This window comes from Physeter macrocephalus, chromosome 16 (assembly GCF_002837175.3).
Source record: "Physeter macrocephalus isolate SW-GA chromosome 16, ASM283717v5, whole genome shotgun sequence".
Lineage (NCBI taxonomy): Eukaryota > Metazoa > Chordata > Mammalia > Artiodactyla > Physeteridae > Physeter > Physeter macrocephalus.
Window position 1 is genome coordinate 95,125,928 of NC_041229.1, and position 27,212 is coordinate 95,153,139.

General features: G+C 42.3%; 1 protein-coding gene across 14 annotated transcripts in view; it reads left to right on the forward strand.

Annotated features, from left to right (window-relative positions):
* LOC102979294 (exostosin-2) overlaps nt 1-27,212 on the forward strand; it is a 160,870-nt gene that overhangs the window by 95,481 nt on the left and 38,177 nt on the right. For all 14 annotated transcript variants that reach the window (XM_028477378.2, XM_028477383.2, XM_028477381.2 and 11 more), the window contains 2 exons: nt 19,189-19,378; nt 26,982-27,148. In XM_028477378.2, coding sequence (XP_028333179.1) covers nt 19,189-19,378; nt 26,982-27,148 — 357 coding nt within the window. The remainder of the gene's footprint in view (nt 1-19,188; nt 19,379-26,981; nt 27,149-27,212) is intronic.

Below are 27,212 nucleotides of genomic sequence, written 5' to 3' on the forward strand. Positions count from 1 at the left end.
ATGAGCCCAACCTTCAGGGAAGTCTCCCCTCTAGATTCCATCAAATTACAATATCAGACACCCCAAGGTGGGAATAGATGTGGATCTTGGTCAGTAAATCAAGAGATGGTCTGGTTCTTTCAAAGATCTGCTGTCAGGGCCTCCAGCCATGCGCTGAGCTTGCTCAGCTGGAGAGGAGGGGTGAGAGTAGAGAGCCCTGTTTTGGCCTGATGTCGCTGACTTAGTTTAATGTAAAAAAAAAAAAAAAAAAAAAGGGGGCCTATGTGTGTGAATGATGGAGACAGTGAGGGGTAGCCTTGCAGAAACCAAGTGCTGGTGTCGGCAGATGCTTTGCCATTCTCTTCTGTAACCAGAGAGGGGGCCGATTACGTTATCCACGTTGCGCTGCACTCTCAGAACTTGAAAAAGTTTAACTCTGGAGCACAACTTTAAAGTTGCATGGCTGTCAGGTCTGGAGAGATTAGCCCTTTGATGTGAGTCTTCTCTTTGGAAGGAATTTCTCACCAAATTAAGGTTCGTTATGAGGGATGACATGTTTGTTTTTATCGTTAATTTTCTTAGTTCCTCCTGTCAAGGATGCCTGCATTTTACTATCTTTTTAGTCTCACCATGCTTTCATTTTTCTCCCTTTTTTTTTTTTGCAAACATCAGCAAAACTTTATCATCCCCCCAAATACTCCACACCTGTATTGCTTCTAAACGTCTGTGTCATTTCTGGTCTTGCCCCTTGGCAGGCCTGGTCCCTACATCTGGGCCTAGCCTGTGTGGCTGGGGATCTCCTCGGGCACCCTCGCCCACCTTACCTCTGGTTCTCTGCCAGATGTGAGCATGTCTGGAGGACAGAGACTGAAGCAAGGGAGCATTAAATGTGATGTGGGGATAGAGTGGGCCAAAAGCTGTGAATTTTGGTATTTCTGGCATGTGCCAACCAAACCGTATCCTCTCAGCGTCAGTTTTAAAAACTAAACGTAATGTAGTCCTAAAATCATGTTGTAGAGTGAAGTAGTTTCCCATGTTATTTTTCTACAGCGTGATTAGAAAGATTATACTCCACCTTATCAGTATGTCCTAATTTTATTTACCCAGTCCCTTTTGACAGACAGTTTTGTTCAAATTTGCTCTCATAGATAACACTAGTAAAGATACCGCAGATGGTTTTTTCTTTTCGGCATTGACCATACCAGACCTAGGACAGGAAGGAGAGACAGCTGGGGTCCCATGGCTGTTGACAAAAATTGATGAGAAAAATGGAGAAGTAACTTAAAATGGATTGTCGAACCTAGCATAAGAATAAGGTTGAAAATAAGAGTTTGTTCCTATGAAATCTAGCCAGAACGTGACTTAGCTGCAAGCAAGGCCTCAGACGAGGATTATGTACTTACCTAGACATCCTGTCAGCATCAGTCCAAGTCCAGCTTTTGGAAGCAGGCAGGGAAGGCTTGGTAAGTGGGAGGGTTGTGTACGAGCACTTACCTGACTGGCAGTCATCACCCATGAGGAGCAGGGGTCAGAGCTGTGGGCACAGTGCAGCAGAGCTTGCTGTAGCCCCTAGTGCTTGGGGAAGTGGTTCTCCAATATCAGCATGCATCCGAAGCTCCTGAAAGGCTCATGAAAACACAGATGGCTGCCACTCCACACCTAGTTTCCGAATAAGTCTTGGTGAGGTCCTAGAATTTGCGTTTCTAGCAAGTTCCCAAGCAGTGTTGATGCTGCTGGTCCAGGGACCATACATTGATGTGGGGTTGATTCAGTGTGTGTCCTGACTCACTGCCTGGAGAAAGTTCTCCCTTGCTCCCCATCCAGTTTCTCTTCTGTACCCCTGGGGCTTGGATTAGAAGCACCCAGGGCCTGGGTTCAGCCCACATCTGTCTCAGCTACATGAAGAACTCAGGGCTACCGGTACTTAGAAGTTCAGACGGCGGCCCTCATTCACAAAGGTTGTGGTTGTACAAGCCGCTGAAAATATCACTCAGCTGTAAATACTAACAAGCTATAAATCACTGCAGGCCGAAGAAGTGCCAGCTCAGATGCACGAAACAGAACTCTGAATTGAAAAGATACCGGTTAGCAGTCTGTTTAACTCAACTCCATGCCCTTTAACTTCCAGGTTGTGGAATGTTTCTCTGGAATTTGAATGCCTCTCCTGCCCCCCAGGAGGCCTTCTTGGCCTATTCTCCCCTTCTTCCTCCCACTGCCCAGATATGACTAAAGTATGTATGGAATTTAGAAATCTTAGCTTGAATTTTAAGTAAGTTTAAGCTTTCGGAGTCTTTTGTTTTTAGAGGCACCACATTTAGGGGATCACAGTCGCACAAGCGGTCCACTCTACTGCCCTCAACTCCAAGCCTTTCCTTGAGCAGCCTTTGCCATTGAATTGTTTTGTATCTGTAGTTGCTTCTCTGGAAACAAGCTAGAAAGTCTCAGGTCATGGAGTAAAGAAAGCTGAGTTGGGTCTGTGAATGGAGAGATGCAGGAAGATCCCAAGAGCTGGACCCGGGACCCCAAGCCAAGAACTTGGCCAGTTCTGATGGTCAGATAGAAAATGGAGAAGATGAGGTCACAAGTCAGATCCAGGTGGGGAGGATAAGTAAGGCACATGAAGAGACAAACTCGGGGGTGTTGCAGAGAGGATCGTGTCAATCAGAGCATCCTTCCTCGTAGAGGGAGACTAGTATACCTGAGTAGCACCCACCTGCATGGCGACTCCAGTCGTGGCAGTGGGTGAGCCACACGCACGGTTTCCCTGGATGCAGGCCTACATCTGCGGTTTTTGTAGAGTTCACTTTTACGACTCTGGCTTTTGTGAGTCACCAACTGACTGCTTCCTTAGGTCACATATAGGAGGGCAGCACGTGGAGTAGTTTCTCGAAGTCTGTGGGAGCTTGATCTGGCACTGGATGAATTGAGGACATATTGAGTGTTTTGGCAAAGTCATCCTTCATGCACCAGCTATCACTTACTAGCACACCAGATTCCCTTTCCCCTTGTTTCAGGGGCCACTTTCATTCTCCTGTGAATCTGGTAAGAGGTTACCAGGAAAATGAGTTGTTGCGTATCACAACATCAGGATAATGAATTCTGTTTCCATTTCTAATATCCTATACTGTTTACTGGCCTATCAATTAATATTTGAGTGTAGTTTTCTAATAAATGGGTTATTGTAGCTGCAGAGTAGAAAACTTTCCATATTGCTCCAGCTGGAGGTTGATTCTTGATTTTTGGTTCTCTTTTGTATCTCAGCTATGTCACTTAATTTTGTAAATACTTAAAAAAAATAGTACGGCTTAACACATGTATGGTTTAAAAATTCAGATAGTAAAATAAAACATGTAACTAAAATTAAGGCCTGTTCCCAAGGGGCAACTTCTTTCAACTCTGTCAGCTTTCCCCTGATATTTATTTTCCTATCTCCTCATAAAATGCTGATAGTGCTATTTTTGATTTCTCAACCACGGACATTATCTTTTTACTTCCTTAGAGTTAGTGCTTTGTTTCCTGTTCTTGCCTCTTCCTCTGCACATTTCTCTTCTTTCTCGTCTTACCAGTGGGGTGGTATCATCATTTTTCATTAAAGCAATGTTTATTGTTGCATTATTAGGACTATATAAATGTTGCTGTCAAGGGAACCAAGTAGTAAAACATGATTATGTGTAACTTTTTATTTTCCAGGAAGTAAATACATAACTGCCTTTTTTTTTCCCCCTCTTAGTTTTCCACGTTCCTATCACTGGTTGTTACTAAATTTTCCACCAAAAGAGTGAAATGATCACAAGTAAACTAACTATAGGATTTCTTCCCTCCTTCCCCCTTTCTCTCCCTCCCTGCCTCCCTCCACCCTTCTCTCCCGTAGCCCTGCACCTGCAGCTCCGGTGTGGATTGATTGCTCTCTGGGTCTCCTGTACAGAGGTCAGCCTAAATTCTCTGTTCACCATGGTGCTCGGAATTCCCTTCTTTTCTCTTCTTTGTTGGATTCTTTGTTTCCAAGTTCTAACATCTTTCTCTTTTTTGGGTTATTTTTTCCAATTATTCCCCCAGAAAGGGGACTATTGGGGGATAAATTTGCTGTCACCTTGCATGTCTGAAAGTGCATTTATTCTATTTCACATTGATTAATAGTTGGGCTAGTGTAAAATTCTGGTTGTGGTAGCTTTTCTTCAGAATTTTGAGGACAATTGCTTCATTGTTCTCTAAGCTTCCCGTTTTAATCTCAAAAAACTGGGGTGTCATTCTATTCCTGATCCTTTTATGTGAAATTTTTTATCTTCTTGGGAAATCCTGTGTTCTGAAACTTTATGATGGTGTGCCTTGGTATGAGTGTGTTTTTGTTCATTGGATACTGGTTTGGGCCCTTTATAAGGAAATTTTCATGTTTAATATCTTTGATTCTTTTTTTCCTCTGTTTTCTTTTTTTTCTATATGGAACTTGGGTACCTAGATGATGAATATACTAGATTGATACTTATTTTTCTTATCTTTGCTTTCCTGTTTATCATTTCTTTCTGTCTTAATGGACTTTTGTTTTAATTTCTTAGGTATTTTCTCAATTTTATCTTCTAACCTTTCTTTTGATTTTTAATGTTTTGTTCACTTTTAATTTCTTAAGAGTTTTTTCTTGACTTCTAATTAATCTTTTTTTATATCTTCCTATTCTTGTTTTAAGGATACTGTACTTTATCTCTCTGAAGATATTTGTGGTTTTGTTTTCATTTGTCTTTAGCTCCCTGTATGTTTGTTTCCTTTGAACTCCTTTTTCAGGTCTTTATTTTCTATCTTTCATATTGGAAACTTTCTTCAAATACCTGATGGTTTTCAGCAGTCTACTCTTATTTAAGATAGAGGCACTGAAAGCTGATTGGAAGCTCTGTATACATGGATAGGCTTGTCACCTTATGGGCTTTACTGAGGTTATGAGGATGGGGACCTGATTGTTGGTATTCATGGGTTATTTCTGTTGGATTGGTTCGCTGATCCAGAGAATAATCTTTCTGCCCTTGGGAGTAGGGAGAGGATGGATAAGTCTGGGCTGCATGCATGTGGGGAGCTGAGTGGGGGAAGGAGATGGGTTCTCATCCTTCATTTGATAGATGATCACTTAATCTGCTGTATTCAGTGTGGTGCCTTACCCTGCCTTCCGTGCCTCATGTCTATGAGGATGGAATCGCTGTAATTCATTTTCCCCAGAGAATAAACATCCTTCTCCTGCTAAAGTGGCAGAGGGTAGGGAGGACAGGTAGGGGGTTGGCCTGCCTGTGCATAAGTTTAAGGGATCTTGGAACCAACTGTTTCTTATTCTTGTCTTTAGAGTCCCTCCTTCCTGGACACCTAGTACCTCCAATTTCTGAATCTTCTTATCATCATCCTTGGAAGGTTTAGCTTCTTATGTTTTGCTAGGTAGCTTATGTTCCCCTATCTGCCTTTTGTTTGCTTAAACAGACCTAAAATTCTCTATTTTTTTAACTTTTTAGTGTGACATAATTTCAGACTTAAAATTCCCAAAATAGTACAGAGTTTCTGTGCACCCTTCACCCATATTCCTCAGATGTTAATATTTTACCACATTTCCGTTATTCTTTTCTCTGTGTATGTGTATTCACATTTATACATGTCTTTTCCTGAACCATTTGGAAGTTGCAGGTATGATGTACCTTTACCCCTAAATATTTCTAATGGAATCACAGTACAGTTACGAAAATCATTTGGAAATAAACAGTGATACAACATTATTATTTAATTTATAGACCTTATTTAGATTTTTGCCATTTATCCTCATAACGTCCGTTATAGCAAAGGAAGATTTCAGACCATGCATTGCATTCAGTTGTCATGTCTCTTTAGCCTCCTTTGGAACAGTTTCTCAAGTCTTTTCTTTGTCTTGCATGATGTTGGCCTTTTCAAAGAGAACATGTCAGTTATTTTAGAATATGTCCCTTGATTTGGGTTTGTCTGATGCTTTTGTGTCAAATTATGCATCATGTTCCAAATTATAGAAATTTAAATTATGCATTTTTGACAGGAATATCACAGAAGTAACGTTGGTTCTCAGTGTATCACATTGGAGGACACATGATGTCAATTTGTCCTGTCAGTAGTGATGATAACTTCGCTCACAGGTTTCTCCAATAATGGGAAGTTACCCCTTTCTTTTAACGTGTCTTGTGGGGGAATACTTTGAGACTGTGTAAATATCCTGTTACTCCTCAAACTTTCACCCACTAGTTTTAGAATCCACTGATGATTTCTTGCCTGAATCTGTTGGTATAATGGTTGCCAAATGGTGATTTTCTATTCCCATTCTCTATCTGCTTTTGAGAGTGATTTTTCTTCTTTAACCTGGAGTTCATGTCTTTAATCAGTGTTGGAAAATTGAGTCATTTTCTCTTTGAATATTACATATCTGTCATTCTCGCCAATCCTTCCTCTTGGAATCCTATTAAATGTATGTTCGACCTCTTTCATTCTGTTTTTGTGTCTCTAAGGTTTGTTTGTTTGTTTTTTCCCCCTCATGTTTTACACATTTTTAACTCTTTGTGCTACATGCTGGATAATTTTTTCACATCTGTTTTGCTCTTTTCTTTAGCTGTGTCTGATGTGTTTTGTTTATCCATCCATTGAGATTTAAATTTCAATAGTTATTTCTAGAAGCTGTAATTATTTTTCAAATCTGTCTGATCTTTTTTGCATAGTGTCTCTTTTTTTCCACATATGTTTTCAGTTCACTCTTTTATACCTTAATTATTTGAGATACTCAGTTTATATTCTCCAGTAATCCAATTTTAAAATTTCTTGTAAGGTCTAATCCTGTCATTTGTCTACTGCCTGTTGCTCTTGTTGCATTGTTTCCTTATGTTTTATAATTTTGGAATGTGAGTTCATCTCTGGTAAGATTTTCTGTGGAAATCGTTGCCACCCGGGGTAACGGGGTATTTCTCCAGAGAGTTTGTTTGTTCTTGTTTTTTTTTTTTGCTTCTGCCAGGTGTTCCAGAAGTATCACAGAGATAAATCACTTTCTAACATTAATTTCTTGGTAAGAGGTTTCCCTACTACACAGGGAGAGTCCACTTAAACCCTAAACCTACATGAGGGCTAGCCTCTATGGAAAGCACCCACTGTGCCCAAACTCAGGTTGAAAAGGATAAATGTTTTTCTTTTGTCTCCACATACTAAGGGTGACTTTCTGGACTACCTTCTCACTGATTGTGCAGGCCTTTAAGGATTCTGGCTTGATGTGTAAGTCTCATTGCTAGTTTCCTTCCTTCCTATGCCCAAAGCCATGTCCCTCTTCCAGTATGGGTGTGAAAACCCACACCCCTGCATTACTAAGCGCAGCAACAGCCTCTGCCCTCCCCAGGGTACTGCGGTGTCAACAATCCCCTGTGCCTTCAGCTCTCTTTCGTAGTTTTTCTTCATTTTTGGTTCCTGGCGATTTCCCATTTCCTGAATATTTAAAAAGACTTTTGTTATATTTTATTCTACATTTCTGTGTGTCGTCTAGCAAGAAGCTCCATCTGTTTCACCTCCCAAAATGTATTGAACTCCTGTCCACCGGTGTCTCCTTGCCTATTCTTTTTGCCCTGTGGGTTCATATGCCCTCCCCCCACCCCGGCCCAGGAGGAAGCAGAGAGAAAACATAGTAGACAAAACATCTACCTTATTGGAATTGCAGAGAAGTTAAGAATTAAGAAATGACTGCATTTTAGAGGTTGCTCTTCCCACTTTGTATCAACTTTAATGGTGGTGTTACACTCCTGTCAGCTCAAAACTGTATGAAAGCTTTGGTTTCCTTGGTCTTAAGTGTGTGGGTGCTTTGAGCTCGGATGCCACAAGCTGTAACTTAACCTTTCCCAAGAGTTTCTGTTTACCAAGCTAGTGAAGTCTTCCTCCATGCCATAGCTGACCTCTAAAATACAGTCAGTGGGCTGCCAGCAAACATTTTTATGCCCAGGCCAGAGAACGGGCCTCTCTTTCAAACTGTGAATGTTTCAGGTATGGGATAGTCAGATGAAACTGTAGATCTGTTTCACCTCTCATGAGAAGTAGTAGTTTGAGCAACCATTAGCATTCTTGAACACTTTGGATTATAGATTAGCCTTGTTGACTTGAATCAGATAAGTTTCTAGTTTTTTCAGTGAAGTATTTAAGTGTACTTATTAAGTAACAGATCCAGGGATGAGGAGTGTGTGTTTGAAGACAGTGTCTAAGAATAATCCACAGTTTTTGCTATCAAACAGCTGAACCGTTAATTTTAACATATAAAATTATGAACCAGTAAAATCAATGATGTGTTATATTTGCACCTACTTTATTATATTCACCCATTTAATTGATTTGACAGTATCTTAAACCATCTTACCATAGATATGTTTAGTGAAATTTATTACTTGCAGACTGATATAACTCATGAATTATTAAAAGCATCAACATATGGAATCCACTCTTTCCTCATTCCAGCTTCTTTCAATATGGCTTGGGCTGAGCCATTTAACTGGCTTCTGTCCATCCCACTGATGGAAGCCACAGCCAGACGAGGGTTCTTATAAATGATTGGCTTCCTTTCGAAGCAAGAGGAGGATGAAATGTCAACTTTTCCTCTACCACCTGAAAAGCAATCAGGGGCAACCCTTCCTGCTCTTCTTGACAGTAGTTTGGCTTTATAGAAGAAGGGTGGGCACTGGGCCAAATGTGAATTTCAGTGCTATATAATGAAAAAAGTTAAGAAGCTAAAACTCAGATAGTAACTGGAATTTTCAGAGGCATTCAGATGGGTTTAACCTGTGAGCCTTCAGAAAACTAACTCTAGCTCAGAAATTCCTGAACTGCAAGTTTTAATCCCTTCTTTCGTGGTGATGATCCAAGTAAATTGAGGTTACTTACCGAATCTCTCTTTGCAGCAATTTGCTCACCTGTAGGACTGGGTTTAGGGATATTAATAGCTTCAAAAGAATAGTGTAGCAGTTAGTGACTGATTACCAATTACTAATCAGGGTCATTGAAAAGCACATTTTGGAATCAACCTGAGTTCAAGACCATTTTTTAGCTTAACATTGTGCTTTCTTATCTCTTTGAAATTTGTTATCCTTATCTGTAAAATGGAATATTACTTATTTCACAGGATTATTATGAGATATTAATGAAATAATATATGTGGAAGCATTTTGTAAGTGGCATTAATGTAATGCTGCTAGTGTAATGCTTTATCACATGGAAACATACATTCTAGAATTGGATGGGACTTTGGAGGGGAAAATTGAAATTTACAGAGGGTGTTTTTTGGTACCCAGATAGGCTCTATCGTGTGTTTTCTGTCGTTTAATCCTTACAACCCAAAAGTAGCATTCTGTTGGCTCCATTCTTACAGATGAAGAAAGTGAGTCTTATTTATCTTTAAGATCTATGTCCCCATCATCTCATTTTATAAATGAGCAGATGGAGGTCTGAAGAAGTGTGATGACTTGCCTGATGCAGAGATTCTCAGTCCATCATTCCATCTATTATAATACACTGCCATGTTTTCACAATAATTGTTTTTATCTTGCACACAGACTTGGCCCTCAAATTAAACAGGAAACACAATAGCACCTAATTAGATTATTAGTGTAAATATAGAAAGACTTCTGTCACTGGCTTCATGGTGGATTAAATATGCTGAATGACCTTCCCAACTGAACGACGAAAATACTGAATGAAGTATGATAAAGCCTGTTGCTAAGCTGGTATAAAAGTAGGATATTTGTCGACTCTAAACAAAGTGAAACTAGGTGTCCTGGAAGGTGAGTGGGGGCCAAAGCTGGCTTTTGCTGCAGAGATTTTGCAGAGTTTGATGACCTGGAGCTCCCTGCCTGGTAACTGTCTGAAGTAGGGGATAAGGGAGCAGGATTGAAAGCCTGTGGCCTGTGCAAGTTGGAGAATCTGTCAGGAGCTTCCTGGATGAAGCCAGGAAACTAAAAGAGCCTCTTCAGTGTAAGGGTAAAGAAGAATAAGTCTGTATTGACCCTGGTGTTGAGCACTGAATTCATAAGCCACCTTCACATGGTTTGTGGTCCAAGTTCATACTACAAGTGTGGTCTGAATAAGAGGAGAGTTTCGTTGAAGGTGGCCCTGAGTTGATGGGGACCAGCAGAAGCAGACACACATCCTCTCTGGAGGAGCTCATCTTCAATCCAGGTCTCAAATAATTCTTAAAAATAAAGTGTCTATGGAAAATAGGCAGCTCACAGTAAAAAACCATAGTTTTTTACTACATCAGAGTGAGAACCAGCAGAAACACAGCTGCAAGAACTTCAGATTATTAGATTAGATTAGATTATTAGATTCAAAGAAATTGTTCAGAATGCAGCCCAAAAAGATGGAAAATATGATAGAGTAGTGACATGGAGAACAGAGGAACAAGGTACAACATACATCTAATCAGAGTTCCAGAAGGAGGAAGAGAGAGTGAATGGAAACAGGCCCTTTTGAAAGAATAATAGCTAAGAATTTTCCAGAACTGTTGAGTGATACCAGACCTCAGATCGAAGAAGACCATCAAACCACAAGCAGGAAAGTCATAATGAAACTGCAGTGCACCAAAGAAAAGATCTTAAACACATCTAGAGGAAAAAGAGACTAACAGTAAAAAATGATTTGGCTTGCTTCTATGACCCTGAGTTAGTCTCTGTGGCTCAGTTTCTTTGGATGTTAGAGAGTCACCATACCTGTTACTCCAGTCCACCCAGATGTGGTTAGACGCATTCCAGTGCCACTATATAGAAAACTTGTTTACCAGTACATTACTATAAATAAATTATAGGAATTCTAAGTTTTTAATTTACTGTCTTCCTTGGTTGTGTCTACAACACTAAGGAGATTTCTAGCCTTTGATTTTCTTCCTCTTTCCTGTGCCTGTTTAATGTAAAGTCAGTGAGATTTAGCCATCAGTGTTCTCCTTGTTTTTCGGAACAATCAGTTATTTTTTATGGATGGGATGAATCAGAGACACAGTGCAGCAAGTAGACTTCAGGCTTGTCCCCAAATCTTTTCTCTCGCATTGTAAGAGAGCCTGCGGGAAGACATCCTTAGGTCTCTGTATTTCTCCAGCTTCCCAAGTCAGCGCACGCCCAGTGGAGTGCTGTGCTGCAGAGTGGAGCTGGAGAGGTTTAATGGTTAAGGCAACTTGGGCCACGTTACTGATTGCCCCTTTCAGATCTCCCAGCACCCATTAACATAAATATCATCTCACCGTTTTGGACAGGGGACACCACCCTTATGCACGTTAGTAATATGATGCTAATGCTTAACCCTTTCATTTCTCTCTCTGCTTCAAAGGCCTTGCCCTAATCCGTTGATAGGGAGTCTGTTTGAACCTAGAGGAGAAATGAAAGGGTTAACTCCTTTTGGTTTTGCCCTTTGACCACTTCAGGATGAGAGGCATGATGAAATACTTTTCAGAGTCTTCAGTGGAAACACATCATGCATAATTGGAGCAAAAAAGAATAAATCAAAGCTTCCCCCCCCCTTTTAGTCTGGTAATTCATAATTGAAACCACATTGAGGTAAGAGTTGATAACTTCAAAACAACCAAGAAAACTGCCCTTTCTATCAAAGGTAGGGATAGGTAAGGCTACTCATAACCAGGGGCTCGAAAGCTTCTGTGTCACAAGCCTGTCCTCTCCTCTTTTCCTTTCTCCTCTGACTTCTCACTTTTCTGCTCTGGCATTATACCTTCATTTAAATCAAATATGGGTTGACTCAAATACCTGCTTAATTCTCTTCTTGTCACATGAAGTTATACATAGTGACATTTTAAAAATGTCTGCTATGGTGAGTAATAGGGATTAAATTTTGGATTATGCTGCTCTGAGCTTGATTCCTCCTGTCTGGAATTTGGTTGGTTTAGGTTGAAAGAGTCCTTTCGTTGGTATTAGAATGTGGTCTTCCTCACTCTTGATTTTATAATCTTCCAGTAGTTCCAGCAAGAACATTTCAGAATGGTTAGCAATGTGCTCACCAGCTTCCTCCACTTTCTGTATGGTAGGTAACCTTGGCTGGAATGGTTTTGGTTAGGCTCATATATGACTCCCATGGCCTTTCTACTAAGGAAGCAAAACAGGATTTCTGGGCAGGAAGGGCCCAGACAGCTTCCTCTGTGTGAGATTGCCAAAGGCACTCCTAGTTAGTTGAGTTTGAATCCCTTTCTTGAAGGAGAAGACCCCTTTGAACTGGTAGTTGACTTTAAGCCTGGTTTCCCAAGGCTTCTCTTTCAGGGGATCCTGACACCTGAACCCACATCTCTGTCTTGCTGGTTTGTTTGTTCACTACTAGTTCATTCACCAGGGCTTTCCAGAATAAGTGATGTGATAGGAGAGAACTTCTCGAAAGCAGGCATGGTGGCGTGACAGTTGTCGTGGCTCTCGTGGATTACGTTAACAGTCTGGATCTCTCAGCTTCCATGATGAGTATTTGTTGTAAGAGTGAGGAGTGAAGCGAGGAACGGGGGGCGCGAGATGATGGAGGTATTTGGGCTCAATGCCGGTGCTCTGTCAGAATGACACACACTTCTCCTCTCACCTTGGAGTGAACAGTTTCACTGAGCGTATCTGAGAACCAGGGTTCCGAGGTACAGCTGTGGTAGCTGGGCTTTGCCTTTTCCTCTGGTCTCTGTTGCTGGGTGCCTGGTTTCATGCCCCATCTTGCCATGATGGAGATTTAATCAAGCAACAGAGTTAATTGCCAGCATCGTTTGCTTTTTCCCTGGCAGAAGTCAGAGTCTTGAGTAAATTATGGAGGTTTAAATTTGCTTGATTTCCTGCAGAAAGTGGGGTCAGGAGGTCCCAGACTGTAGACACTCTCTTTGGTCAGCCAGCAGGGGGTCAGTTCTTAAAGGTATTTCAGAGGTGACTAAATGCTGTTTTTGAAATGTCCTTCTCCAGTATGTTGTTTTTTTTTTTTTTCTGGGGGTTTGTTGACCTTACCCCAGCGGCGTGGAGTGTCTGCGTGAAGGCGTGCACCCCAATTAAAGCTGCCTTTCTCCACTCTGTCCCTGGGCTCCAAAGGCAAACGGGATTATGTTTGCGGAGGGAGAAGCACCCGGCACAGAAGCCCAGCTGCAGATCAGCGTTTCCTATTTCTGACCTTTTGAGATAGAACATGAAGGTAGCTGTGTTAATTTATCAGTAAAACAATACTCAGGAAAAAGAAAGTTTCAAAAGAAATCAACAGAAGGCCAATCATGAGACTTAAAAAGAAACTTCTGTCATACGGTCTTTTCATGATGTGGCTTTAGCCTGCCTGACTCTCCGGTCCCTCGTCTCTGTTCTCCTTCCTTCCTCCTGCCAGCCCTGGCCCTGGTGGAATCTGTCCTGGTCTTGGAAGCAGGTCTTAGGACGTGCTGCTCAGTTTTCCCTTCGGCTTCTTTGGCCAGCACTCTCCTACTTGGTCCCCTCCTCACCTCCTCCAGGGAGATGGGGGTGACAGTATGGACCTTCGTGTGCCCACGGGACTTTAGGACCTTGTTTTAGTACTTGTTATTTGCGTTATAATTTGTCTTTTTACCTAGCTGTCTTCCCTACCAGATGATGAACTTTTTGAGGGGAAGGAGTTTGTTCATCTTGGCATCTTTAACACTGTTCTAGGCTTATAGTTTGTGCTCGGGAAATGTTGACTGAATGAATGAGCACCAGAAACCATACTGGTGGGAATGATTGCTGAGCTGCTAATACCATTGTTTTAGCAGGCAAGAATATGAATTGGAGCGAGCTAGAAGTTTTTTGTGTTTGCTTTCAACTACCATTCATGGATTTCTGTGTTGAGCCCTCCGCTGAGTGCTTATGTGCATAATCTCATTTAATCGTCATCACCTTAAGAGACAGGTACTGTCATGCTCTCCATTTTACAGGTGAGGAAACTAATACTCACAGAAGAGGCTTTACACACCACAGTAAATGGCAGCATCCAGATTCCAACTCTCTATTAAATATCCTAATCCTACACTTCTTCAGAATACTTAGCACAATAAGATGGTTGGTGAGTATTTTTAAATGAATGAACTAAGTTGGAAATCATTTCAGAGCTCATGATGTCACTGATTTGAATGTACATTAACTGTTCACACCCATACACAAAGAGGACAGAGAGAACACGACCCAGATCATTTGGGCTTAACTTAATCATTTTTAAACAAGTTTTTCTTCAGTCGCACCAAGCACCGTGCTAGATGCTGGGTGTTAATAACAGTTATGGCTCCTTTTTTCATGGAGCTTTCAAGATAGTTAAAATATAATGAATAGGAAGGAAAAGAGAAAATTGTGAAAATAAAAACAGTATATTTGGAAAGGAAGAAGCAGAGGTAGAGAATCCAGGTAAACCAGGACACCAGAGCATGGTAAGGTAAATTTAGAGAGGAAGAAGGGTTTCATTTAAAATCTTGGTGCTGGAAAATACCTCATGATCACTTAGCCTACTCCCACCCCTCTTTTGAGACCTGCAAAAAATAAATCCCAGAGAAATTGCTATTCCCACAAGATCATCTATTGGCTACCTTAATCAAATGTTTGTATGTTTCAGGTACTTTACATTTATTACCTATTTACTTCCATTAACAACCTCTAGATTGTTAGGAAATAATAAAGACATGTTAATAATTAAGTAATTATTGTGTTAAGTAATACTACCTAGAAAAGTAGTATTATTATCATGAGCTTATAGATTCAGAAACTGAGGTGCAAGAGAGGTTAAGTAATTTACCCAGGTCACACAGCTGATAAGTGAAAGAACCTGGGTTCATATTAAGGACGTGTGACTCTGAAACTGACCCCAAATGTGCTGATTCACTTTTGAAGTCTTTTGCATCAACCTTGGTGGCATATCCTACGGTAAAGTGTCAAGCTTGTAACATAGTAAATGTATGCTCAGCAGCTTCTGTGTTGCCTCCATGTTCATCTCAAAGCCTGTTTTTTTATGGGAAAGTGTTGGCAAGATTTCAGAACTTGTTATGTTTCTTTACATGCCCTGTCTCCCCAGTATGCTGCCTTTTCTGCGTCTCCAGTCTTCAAGGCCTGTTTGGTATGCAAGTGAGTGGTGTGGAAAAATTGAGCACCGAAGACGAGTTACTGTCTATTTTCCACCCACCCGTTCCTTTGTCTCCTCCCCCAACCCATAACCATCCATTTCCCGAAGGGAGCTGGCATAAGGGATGAGACCAGATCTGTTGTCTTGCCAGAGACTCCGTTCCTTCTCCCTGGCAGCGCCGTGAAACCAGAGCTGTGATGCCTTTCAGCGGGGGTGCCTCAGTTTAAATTCCAAGGGATTCATTTTCTGAAACCAAGCTTTGCATCTCTCAGGGAATTTTCCTCTCCTTTTAATGTCATAGAGTCATGCAAGTGTGCTGGCATTCCCCACTTCTCCCAAAGAACAGACTTCATTTTGTTGGAGGTTTAATAGTTTTTCCTTCTGTGTAAGAGGTGTATTTACCATTTTAAATTTATGTGTTGTTCCCTTTGTGTCAGTGTTATATATTTGGTGTGTTTTTTTATTCCATGTACCCTGTGAAATCGTAGTGTTTGGGTGGGCCCTTACATATTGGCCCAGATTTGATTATCAAGGATAAAGAAAACCTCCAGCATTTTTGTCTCAGAGAGAGCTGGAAGTAATAAACTCTGGAGTTTCCCACAGTTCCAGTTTCCAGAGTCTATAAATGGTGATGCTTACCCCAGACTCAGAGTTGGAGGGTGTGGGGAAGGGCCGAGAACCACCACATCCTGGTGTTCTGGAGTCAGATGGCCTGGGCTCTTTCCCACTTCTGTCACTAACAGGTTATGTAACCTTGTGTGTCATTCACTATTTCTTCCTTCCTTTTTGGACGGGTAAAGCACATGATTAGACATCATTCACTATTACTAATCCTACAGTTTCATCATCTGTAAAATGAGAATAATAGCTATCTATCTTGAGATTGTTGTGAGGCTCAAATGAGATAATTTATGTAAAGCACAGTGCCTAACAGTTCAGTACTCAGTAAATCTTGACTATTTTGACATCACACATTAAATTATTTTACACGCTTCTTTAAAAAATCTTTTTTTTTTCTTTTCCATTTAAAATGGTGATTTTCAAGCATACGAGTATTATGTCGGGAGGAGTGGATGAGTGGTCTGGGATGGTGATGGCAGAGAGACCATGAACCTTGGGGAGTAATTGTGACTTAAGCACAGGGCTACTTCCTGACCTCAGTTTCCATGCAAGTCAGGAAGCTATGAAGAATAAGATAGGAGTATAAAATGGAAAGGTGTTCTTACAAAGGTAATTAGATGCAGGCTACAAACACTAAAATCCAGGCACCTTCCTAAGACTACAGCTTAATGCCAAAGCATGATGTCATGGAAACAAAAAGTCAGCATTAAGAAGATAGCCTTTCCTATTGTGTCTCTTGGTTGTGAAATCTAATTATGGCCTGTTGTGGACATTTTGGCTTTAATATCCTGATTACATTAGGACTCCAGGAATCCCGTTCAGTCTCCTTGAGTTCCCATCCATGTGTATTCCATGTGTTTGTGTACATTTCCTGTCCCACACTGTTACATCTGGTGCACAGCTGTTGTCATATACGTGGTGATGGGTGTCCATCAGTGATATGGATGAGGTTAATGGGGGGACCTTGGGAATCCCAGAGTATGAAAGACTATAGGGAGTGTAAGCAGCCAGAATAACAGATAGGTCATTTCATATTCAGCCTCCTCTTGGGGAAGATGAAATTAGGTCCTGGGCTTTTCACATATTAACATATGAATGTGAATGTAATTAATGCCACTGAATTGTACACTTAGAGATGGTTAAAATGGCAAATTTCATGTTATATTTTACCAGTTTTTAAAATTTAACAGTGTAATATACCAAAACCCATTGTATACTTAATTATATCTCAGTAAAGCAGATTGAAAATATAAGAATGCTTTAACAGTCGTTCCCTATTGTCAATACAAAGATATTTTTGTTTACATTGCTGCATTAAAAATGACAGTATTTTAATGGTAGCAAAGAAATGGAATTTTATTCATTACTTTTTAAACCTTATTTTGAAAAAAATTTAGACTTACAGATAAGTTGTGAGAATTGTACAGTGAACTCACATGCTCATCACCTAGACTCACACATTTCATTTACTCTGACTCTTTATTCCCAGTGTTCAGACATGATGTGCTTTGATATGGTTTTTGTTTCATTGGTTTTTTTAGTTGTTGTTGTTTTATCTTTTTATGTTTTTAAAATTCAGTGTACTCATTACTTATTTGGTCCTTTCAGTCTGAAAATTTGCATCTCATATCTTCTGTTCTTAGAAGTTAATTTCTTTGATAGTTTTGTTTCTTCCATATTCTGTGTTTTCTTTTTCAGGAGCCTCCTATTAGATGGATGTTGGACCTCCTGGTTTTTCTCATCTTTTCTGTCCTGTTTTTCATCTCTTTTTGTTCACCAGACTGCAATATGTCATCATCTTTATCTTTCAATACTGCCTTAAAAAAATGAAGCTATCATATTTTTAATGTTCAAGGGTTCTTTCCTATCTTTGATTTTTTAAAATAAAAATAGCAATTTATTCTTATTTCATGGATGAAAAAATCTCTCTCAGAGGATATGATGTGTTGTTGATGTTGTTTAAATTTCCTTCTGCTTCTTCTATTGTCTCTCTTTCCTCTGAGTTCCTGTTTTTCTCTTTGTTCATTTGGTTTCTGTTGTTCATGATGAAGATATTCTTGAAATGTCTGATTCTAGGATCTGTTTGTGACTAAGAGGGAAGCACTAAAAACCTGATCAGAAGTTTTTTTTTTTTTTTTTTTTTCGCGGTTCATCCATTTAATAAACGTGTGACAGGAACAAAGCTAGGTGTCAGAAATCTAAAGACGAGTAATCTAGGGGTCTCTTTTCCCAAAGAAGGCACCTATCTGATTGTAACAAAAAAATCTAAGCAGGGGAAGGGCAAGCTGTATGGTCCAGTACGATTGTCGTTCACACTCAAATCTCACTGAGAGGGTATTGCCATGTTCTCTTCTCCTACGGGATCTGAGGTGGTTTCTAGGTCAGACTGAGGTCTTCTAGGGTGCAAGGGACAGGGTGGGGAAGGCCCAGGGCGACAGTGCACGTCAGGGTGTGTCGGACGTCAGACGGAGAAGGTGAGCGTGTACGCCGGCACGGCAGTTCACCTGGACACATGATCAGAAGTCTTTTGTTTAAGGGAAGCTGGTTGCCCGAGGGCTTCACTGTAAGGTGATGGAGCTTCGCTGTAAGGTGATGGAGCTTTGCTGTAAGATGGATGGTGGAGCTTCACTGTAAGATCATGGTGTGGCAAGTAAACCACATGACTGCCGATGTTTTGGGAACTGGAGGAGGCAGAAGGCCGTAGAGCTCATCATTCAAAATATAGGCTTTAATTGCATTTTCCTCTCATCTGTGCCTGTGTTTCCATGTCTAGAGCTTCAGTTTCCTCAGAGAATAAACCTCCCTTCTCTGGCTCGGGCAGGGAAGAAGAGTAGTTTTCTGGCTGAGTGGGTAGGTGATGGGGAGGCTTATGCCCCGGATCCGTCGCTGCTCCTTACGCATATTTTAACTAGTCCTCCTGTTTTCAGCCCCCTCCTCTTACTCACAAGGGCCCACTGAGCATAAGCCCTGAGGCTTCGGGGGGCTACAGTTGGGGCCTGCTTGCCTTGTTGCTCCCCCCACCCTCCGCCCACCTTCTGGTACTTGGGTTTCAGCTCTCGCTCTCCCGCGCTGTCATCACTTCTCCAGCCCCTTTCAGTCTTTCAGAAACATGTTCATGCTGCTCATCAGCTGCTGTCTCTGCTCCCATTTCATTGTCTGGGTAGATTTATATCTATTAAGTGCACGTTTATATTTATATCTGTATGTATCTATTAACCCACTTCAGTGGGTTTGGGGAGGGAATGAAGATAAACGCATGTGTTTAATCTGCCATGTTTGACTAGAAATCTCAGCTGCAAAAATTCTCCGCTCCTTGTCCACGGGTATCAGAGCCAAACTTAATTAAAGAGCATCAGCACAAATTTTGAGGAGGGAAAGACTTCGAACAGCTGCTTGGCTCTTGGATTGGTCGTGGTAGAGGCCATCAGATCTCCCATGTTCGGGTTCATCGGTGACGTTGGGAAAGAGATCAGCCTCGTCGTTGCTAGATCCCTCTCTGACCCACATTAATCTGTTCTCTTGCAGAAGTGGGGCAGTGTGAGCAACCCGCTCTTCCTCCCACTGATCCCCCCACAGTCTCAAGGTTTCACGGCCATCGTCCTCACCTACGACCGAGTGGAGAGCCTCTTCCGGGTCATCACTGAAGTGTCCAAGGTGCCCAGTTTATCCAAGCTGCTGGTCGTCTGGAATAATCAGAATAAAAACCCCCCAGAAGGTAAGAAGGGAGGGGAGACAGTGCATTCAGGAAAGGCCTGGTTTGGGCGTTAGCGAACCCCTCAGCTGGGTCGACGTTTGGATGGCCAGATGATTTGCATCCTTTGGTTTAAAATGAATTTTCCTGCTCTGTCAACAGTAATGCCATTTCTGAGACAGCATGACCCCAGTTTTCTCAATCCTCTCATCCTTGTTCTAGGGGGTGGCCCGTTTAACTCTAAGCCCATGGCATGCTCTGTAGCCACAAGTGTTTGAGGGCTTAGGAATCAATAGGGTCAAAGGCCGTCAGCCTTGGGAGAGCAGATCTCAGCTTCCCTCAGCCATCTCAGCTGATTTGTTTACATGAAAACTCAGTTTAAAAGGCATTCGTTTTCTCCTTCCTTATCTCGGCTCTGATACTATGCTCTTCTTCCAAAAGAACGGCCTCACCTCCAATGGGGAAAGTTAGCAAGGCATGCCCTCCCAGGCTTGAAATCCGTTCCTTAAAGTGAGCCCTCTCTGGAAGTTCCCACCGGCTCATCCTTAATGTCTCTGTTGCTTGCCTTGGCCACCCCCGTAATCTGGCAGCTAGGCTTGAGGGCTGTTTGATTCATTGGATTTGTTTTTAATTCAGGACGCATAGAGTACGTTCCACCTGCATTTTGTTTCTCATTCAGTCCGTCTCTTACTGATCCTAATCCCAGGGACTTCAAAGCTCCTGCCCTTTATAGCCTATTAAAGCCAGGAAGTTTCTGATGGATTAGAGCAGGGAATGAGTTTGAAGTTTGTAATGTGCACCACTGTCACCGATAAGGTCTAGTTTATTGCGTGACAGTAGTATCTGCACTTTTTATGGCTGTTCTTGTTTAATTGGTTATACTGAAGTCGGGATAGTCAACCCTGGAAACTCCCGGTAGCAGATCCATAGTCTAGGCTGGGAGAAGAACGTACTTCTGTCTGTGAGACAAATCAGGATTTAAATGTCTTCCTGAGACATTTAAAAATTTTTACTCGGTGGGACTTTTGTTCTCTGAGAGAATCAATACTTACTTTTAATATTCAGAGAGCCACAGTTTAGTAAACAAAGTAGCTATTTTAAATGAATAATATGCCCATATTATGCCCTGAAGCTCACTGCCTTTTCTATTTTTATTATTAACTATCTTTTTTGCCAAGTATTTTTCCTCCCAACATTTCTGGTTTTTTTTTTTTTTTTTTGACTCTCAATAAAGGAGGAAGAAAGGGGTAGAAGAAAAAGGAAGGTGTTGGCACCGTGTGCCATCTAAGAGGGAGGAAGGGAGGAGGACGGGACAAAAGGAGCAGCGCAGGGATGGTCATGGGAGACCCTGGTCCACCGGAGTGAGGGGGATTGGAGGTACTGCGTTGCTGATTTCGTCTCTTCATTTATAAAGGAGAGGTCGTGTTTTCAGAAGGAAGGCTGCGTGTCCCTCGTGGGACGTGGAACAACTCTGTGTCATGCTGCAGGCACGCTCCTGCACGCGGAGGCCACCAGCTTTCAGAGAGCCTCCACCCTCACCCCACCCTCCTGCCCAGATGGGCAGTTCTGGGGCTAAATGCAAAAGAGGCTTCTCCTTAGAAAACTTCATTAGCCACTTTGGGCTTAAGGTGAATCATTTATTGTAAATTGAAGTCACTTCTTTGGGGCAAGTATCATTACAAACTACGAGAAAGGAGAAATCTTTTTCTTCCTTCTTGGTCTAAGCCCCTACATTGGCATAACTAAAAGCAAGAGCACAAACCTAGGTTTTGGAGCTGGGTGTTCAGTTTTAATTTCTGGTACACCCTAGTAAAGTGTAGTGGTTAATTCTATGACCAAGAGTTTAGTTTATTTTTGAAATATTTTGGCTCTAGAGAGGAAAGAGAGCCCTCAACTGATGAGGCCCTAATTTTGACACGGTTAGGGACTGGACCAGCTTTTTTCTAACAGTGGTTTTTAGGTCAGGGCTCCGGCTCTGGTGACGTGGTTGTCTGGGGAGAACATGAACCTTGTTTAATCTTCTGTGGGGTGTTGGTTCAGTTGGTAAATGCGGCTGTCAGCTCTGGCCCCTCGTGCCAGCAGAGGCATCTGATTTTTCATGTACAGCATTAGTAACATATATATTTTTTAAAAAACAAGTCCAAGGCTTTGAAATATTAGAGGCAAAAGTGATGTTTTCCGCTCTCTCTACATTTACTAGAATAAATATTGTGGCTGACATGCCTGCTGCTGGGAGGGTTAGTGTAGGCAGAAATTGCCCCCTTCCCCCCTGCCTTTTTTTTTTTTTTCACTCTCCAACCCAACCAAATACTTTTTTCTTTTTGGTTACATTTAAGTCTAAATTGCTGGATTTGAAGTTTAAGTAAATACTTAAGACTAGGCAATAGAAATTTCCAGCGAGCTTTCGTCACGTTGGTTTTGAGCTCTGTCAGAAGAAAAGGCAAGCCACTGCCTTCCTTCTCCCCAGCTCTTTAGTTTCCAGGCTTGATGGATATAAAGGTTATTAGGCTTGGCCCCTGGCCCCAGTCTGAAGGAAGCTGTTACATTGTACATTTTAGATAGGTTTAACTCAGCCTTCTGTTTTAATTGATTTCAGTTTTAAATTTGAGTTGATCTCAAGCAACCCCCCCATCCTGACCCCAGCTTCAGATTGGGACTTTCCTAGTTCTTAATAGGCAGGATGGGATTGGCTGAGCATTTCAGGATGGTCACCTCGGAAGAGGCAAGCGAGAGGTAGAAGCAGCAGCTCTCTTCCTTCGAGCTGAATTCTGGGACCTGGGGAGCGAGGGTCATGGGGACCAGCTGTACACCAGGCAGCTCTAGCACTCCTGGAGGGGGCTCAAGATTTGTATGGAGATAATCTGATCATTTAGTTTGTGGATCTGTGGTTGTGTTTGTGACAGTGATTGCCAGGATGGGCTTTGGGTCATCGTCAGGCAACCTGAACATTGTGTAGTACCTTTGCAAAGTTGGAGAATTCTTGCTCACGTGGCTCTTGGCATCCAACGTGGAGAAAACTGTTAATCGGTACACATTTTAAAAAAATCCTTAACACGAGGAGTTCTTTTTCTCCTTCAAGCTGGACTAAAGCTCAAAACTGTAAAGTTATCAGGTCAGCTGGCTCAGATGTTTGTTTTTCATAGATTTGGCAATGTTTTTGAGAAATCTTACTTTTCAGACTACTTTGTGTGAATGGAAGGTGACATTTCTGTTTGCCAGCTACAGATTCACAGGATGAGACACAAGCTATAATTCATGTGGTTCCATTTAGAATTTCAAAGAAAAAGAGCCCATCTGGGGTAAGCAGTGGAGCAAGAGCCTGAAGGTTTCTAGCTGTGACACTGTTTCCTTCTGCACCCTAAGGAGTCACCGCATATCCTTCTGTCTACACCTCTTCAAGTTGTCAGAGGGGAGGTGAAGTTCATAGACTTTACAAGAATCCATTTGTGAAGATGAGAATGATGCAGTGTTATCATAACCATGTATTGAGTACCTTTTATATCCAAGGAATAGGAACTGTGCTAAGTGCTTTACATGTATTATCTCTCCTCCTTATGACAGACCTGCAAGGAAGCCGTTATTCTTTCCATTTTACAAAAGTGAAACTCAGATTAGTTGAGTAATTTGCCTCAATCACAGAGCTGCAAAATGGCAGAGCCAGACATGGACACAGATCTCTCTGGATCCAAAGCTCATGCGCTGTGCACTAGGCCCCACTGTATCTATTCAGATTACCAATTAACACTCAGAAAATCATCATGCTTTGTCGGTTCTCTAATTTGGGATTATGCAGATGAACCGGGTCCTTATCAGGGGCTCAAGGAGAGGCAGAAGAGTAAATCTATTCTTTTGAAAATACTAATGGAAAGAAAGAAAAAGGAAAAGAAAAAAAACCAACCTCTGTTCTTTCTCACCTATATTTTTCTTTCCTACCTCATGCCCCTGTCCTATTTTTTAATTAATTAATTTATTTATTTATTGGCTGCATTGGGTCTTCGTTGCGGTGTGCAGGCTTTCTCTAGTTGCGACGTGCGGGGGCTACTCTTTGTTGCGGTGCGCAGGCTTCTCATGGCGGTGGGTTCTCTTGTTGCGGAGCATGGGCTCTAGGCGCGCGGGCTTCAGTAGTTGTGGCACGGGGGCTCAGTAGTTGTGGCTCGCGGACTCTAGAGTGCAGGCTTAGTAGTTGTGGCGCACGGGCTTAGTTGCTCTGCGGCATGTGGGATCTTCCTGGACCAGGGCTCGAACCCGTGTCCCCTGCATTGGCAGGTGGATTCTTAGCCACTGCACCACCAGGGAAGTCCCTCTGTTTTTTTAAACAGAATCAAAATCCCATATCAAAATTATCTGCTTTAGGGCAGGGAGTAATTATAATGCTTATTCTTTGATTGCTGTCCTCTTATCCCTGTATTCCACAGAAGGGATGCTACAGCCCGAGAGAAAGGTCGTTCCCTTTCTTAGAGGCCTATTTTATTTGAAAATACGGAAACAAGAAACTGGGAATTCTACTTGAAGTCCTGTCTTGTAGTAACGATGGTTCATAGACAGCTGGACCATTGAGATGGAGACTCCTTTTGCCAAAGCTGCCTTTGGCTATCCAGGCCCAACTCAGAACAGGAAGAGGTCATCGCGTTTCCAAAAAAGCCATGATTCATTCTGCATTCCCATCTGCACCCTGAATCATCCTCTTTGGCCTTCATCACCCTCTAAAACTTCCCCATCAGAGACTTTCTAGAGGCAGGTTAGTTCTTTATGGACATTGTCTCAAATAATTTTAGGATGTATGCAGGCGAAGAATGTGGAAGCTGTCGAACATGTTGTGCACACTCCCCAAGTGCAAGTCCCGATCTCATCCAGGGTGGAGGAATGTCTACACTTAACCCAAGCAGCTAGCCTGTTTTCTATACGTATTGCAGAAAGAGGGGCTGTTTGTTGCCTTGTGAAATTAACATGGCAAAAGTTCCATGTTCTTTTGTTCTGCTAGTGTGTTAGGTTTTCTCAGTTCCAGAGGATTAATGGCAGGGATTCTGTTCATCTCAAAGTAGACATTGAAGATACATGCTGGGGACACGCCCCTGGATTGTCAGAGTAATATACCAGATCTGACGTGTACCACTTTGCCACCACTACCTCAGGTTCAAAAAAATCCTTTGGTCTGTAAATAGACTCAGACTTTCAAGGGAAAGCACAGCTGACACTGAGTGGATGTCTGCCAGGTGCCGGGCACCATGCTGCTAAATGCATTACTGTTCATCCTCACACCTTCTCATACGTGAAGATGGTGTTCCTGTTCCATCTTCATAGTCAGAGAAACGGGTAGAAAGTGATTGACTTGTTCAAGATCACAAAGCTGGTAAGGGATACACCTGAGATTTGAAGCTCTTTCCAGAGACTGTTCTTTCTGTGAAATGTTACTGTCCATACAGTCCTAGGACCTCAGAGGCATCTTGTTTGGTCTCTAAAGTTAGTACATTTCAAATAGAAGTGCACATTGTGTTGCTGAAGGCATTTCATTGCATCAGAAAATTCTTACCTATTTAGAGTTTAAATCAATTTCCCTGTAACTTCCACCCAGCCATTGGTCATGGTTCTAACTTCAGAGGCCATAGAAAACAGTTCCCCTTTCATCTGATAATCCTTCTGATATCCTAGTGTGTTAGTCAAGGTCCAGGTGGGAGACAGAAACCACAGAGTAACTTGAACAGGAAAAGTTTAATACAAAGAATTACTGACTAGGAATAGGAGATTGGTGACTAAACGGTAAAAAAGAGCTCTCTAAGGATTACAGGAAATAAACTTGGGAGAGCCTCTTCCCCAGCTAGGTCTGAGATTCAGACCTGGTTGGAGACAGTGGGGCTGCAGCCCACTGCATGGTGAAGGTTCTCAGGTGCCACAGGCCAAGACTGGCAAACAAGAAACCAGCAGCCCCCTTGGATACCCATGGAATTCAACAGGAAGTTGTCCAGGGGATGTTATCAGGCCAGCTGGGGTACTGTCGAGGGCTTCAGTTCACTGAGTTGCTGTTGAAGGTATCTGCAGAACTTGCTGGAAAGCTGCCTGCAGAGGAGCTGTCGGCCTCACTGGGAAGCATGTTGGGGTGTCTACAGAACCTGCTGGGAAGCTGCCCTTGGGGGTGCCTCTTCTAAGACCCTTGGAGCACCCCAGCGTGTTACATGGATGTATTGTAAATTATGCGTACGGGATTTTATCTGCAGTCAGTTAAGACAGGTTTTTTTCCCTCCTGATTTTCCCTCTGTCACACTTCTCCTTCAGTATGGTGACTTTGGAGTGGCCACAGGCATTTTGGGGCTTCAAGACTCACAAAAACTAGACCTTCCCACAATTATGTGTTGGGTTTTTGGAAGCAGTATGATACCTTTTCTATTCTTATTTGACAAATGTTGCGTGAAGAACAAACTGCCCTCTGTAAAGAACACTGAGGTCTGTGGACGTGGGTCCTGTACTGAAGAAGTATTAATTTCATGCTATGCTAAACACAGCACTTTAAAATAAGGAACCTGAGGTTAAATTGCTTCAGTCATTTCAAAGAAGAATGGGAAAAATGTAAGGCAAGTCATGAGTTTGTGTTTCTTCAGTATGCCAGAAAATCCCATGTAATTGGACCTAGATATTCGATATTTACTCTGTAAATTGGTCATGATGAGAAACCAAACCCGGTGAGTCAGGAGAGCAGGGCTGTCGAGGCAGGAAGGTGCTAAGTTAGGAAAGCTGAACTCCTTCAGGGCCACAGTTCTGTGAGGGTGGATTTGTCAGCCTTGGGAGCCGTTGGTGACAGCGTGATGGGGGCACGCGCTTTTGTCTTCAGCACGTATATTTCCCAGCAGAGCTGCAGGCAGGTTTTGAGCTAGGATGTACCTACCTGGAAGGATTGTGCAGAGGTGGTAGAGTCCTGGTGTTCAAACCACGGGCCTGAGCATGAGGCGGTCCAGAGCCCATTCGTCCTCTCACCACTGTAACCTTCATCAAATCGTTTTGCTCCTCTGTCTCTCAATTGTGAGTGGAAGCCACTTTGTGGATTCTGGTTAAGACAACACTGAGAATCAGTAGTGTTGTAAGGATGTAGAGAGGATAGAAATTTTTTTTAATTAATTTTCTTATTTATTTTATTTTTGGCTGCATTGGGTCTTTGTTGCCGCGCGCGGGCCTTTTCTAGTTGCGGCGAGTGAGGATTACTCTTCGTTGCGGTGCGCGGACTTCTCATTGCAGTGGCTTCTCTTTTTGCAGAGCAGGGGCTCTAGGCACGCGGGCTCAGTAGCTGTGGCTCGTGGGCTCTAGAGCACAAGCTCAAAGTTGTGGTGCACGGGCTTAGTTGCTCCGCGGCATGTGGGATCTTCCCGGACCAGGGCTCGAGCCCATGTCCCCTGCATTGGCAGGCGGGTTCTTAACCGCTGCACCACCAGGGAAGCCCAGGATAGAAATATTTACGATGTAAGATATTATAAAAACACACCTATAAGAGTTTCTCCTTGCACAGCTGTGCGTGTGGATTTCATGAGAGTCATGGGTGTGAGTTGATTCTTCCATCTCATTTGTGATGCGATGCTTTCACCAGTTTATCTCCTCACAGAAGTTAGGAGAGTAATAAATACCTTGGTTTTTCTTTTTCCAGATTCTCTGTGGCCCAAAATCCGGGTTCCGTTAAAAGTTGTAAGAACTGCTGAAAACAAGTTGAGTAACCGTTTCTTCCCTTACGATGAAATCGAGACGGAGGCCGTTCTGGCTATTGACGACGATATCATTATGCTGACCTCGGATGAGCTGCAGTTCGGTTATGAGGTAAGGAGGTTTCAAACAGTGCATTTACTTTTTTGATATGTATTGCCCATTATTGCTTGTCTTT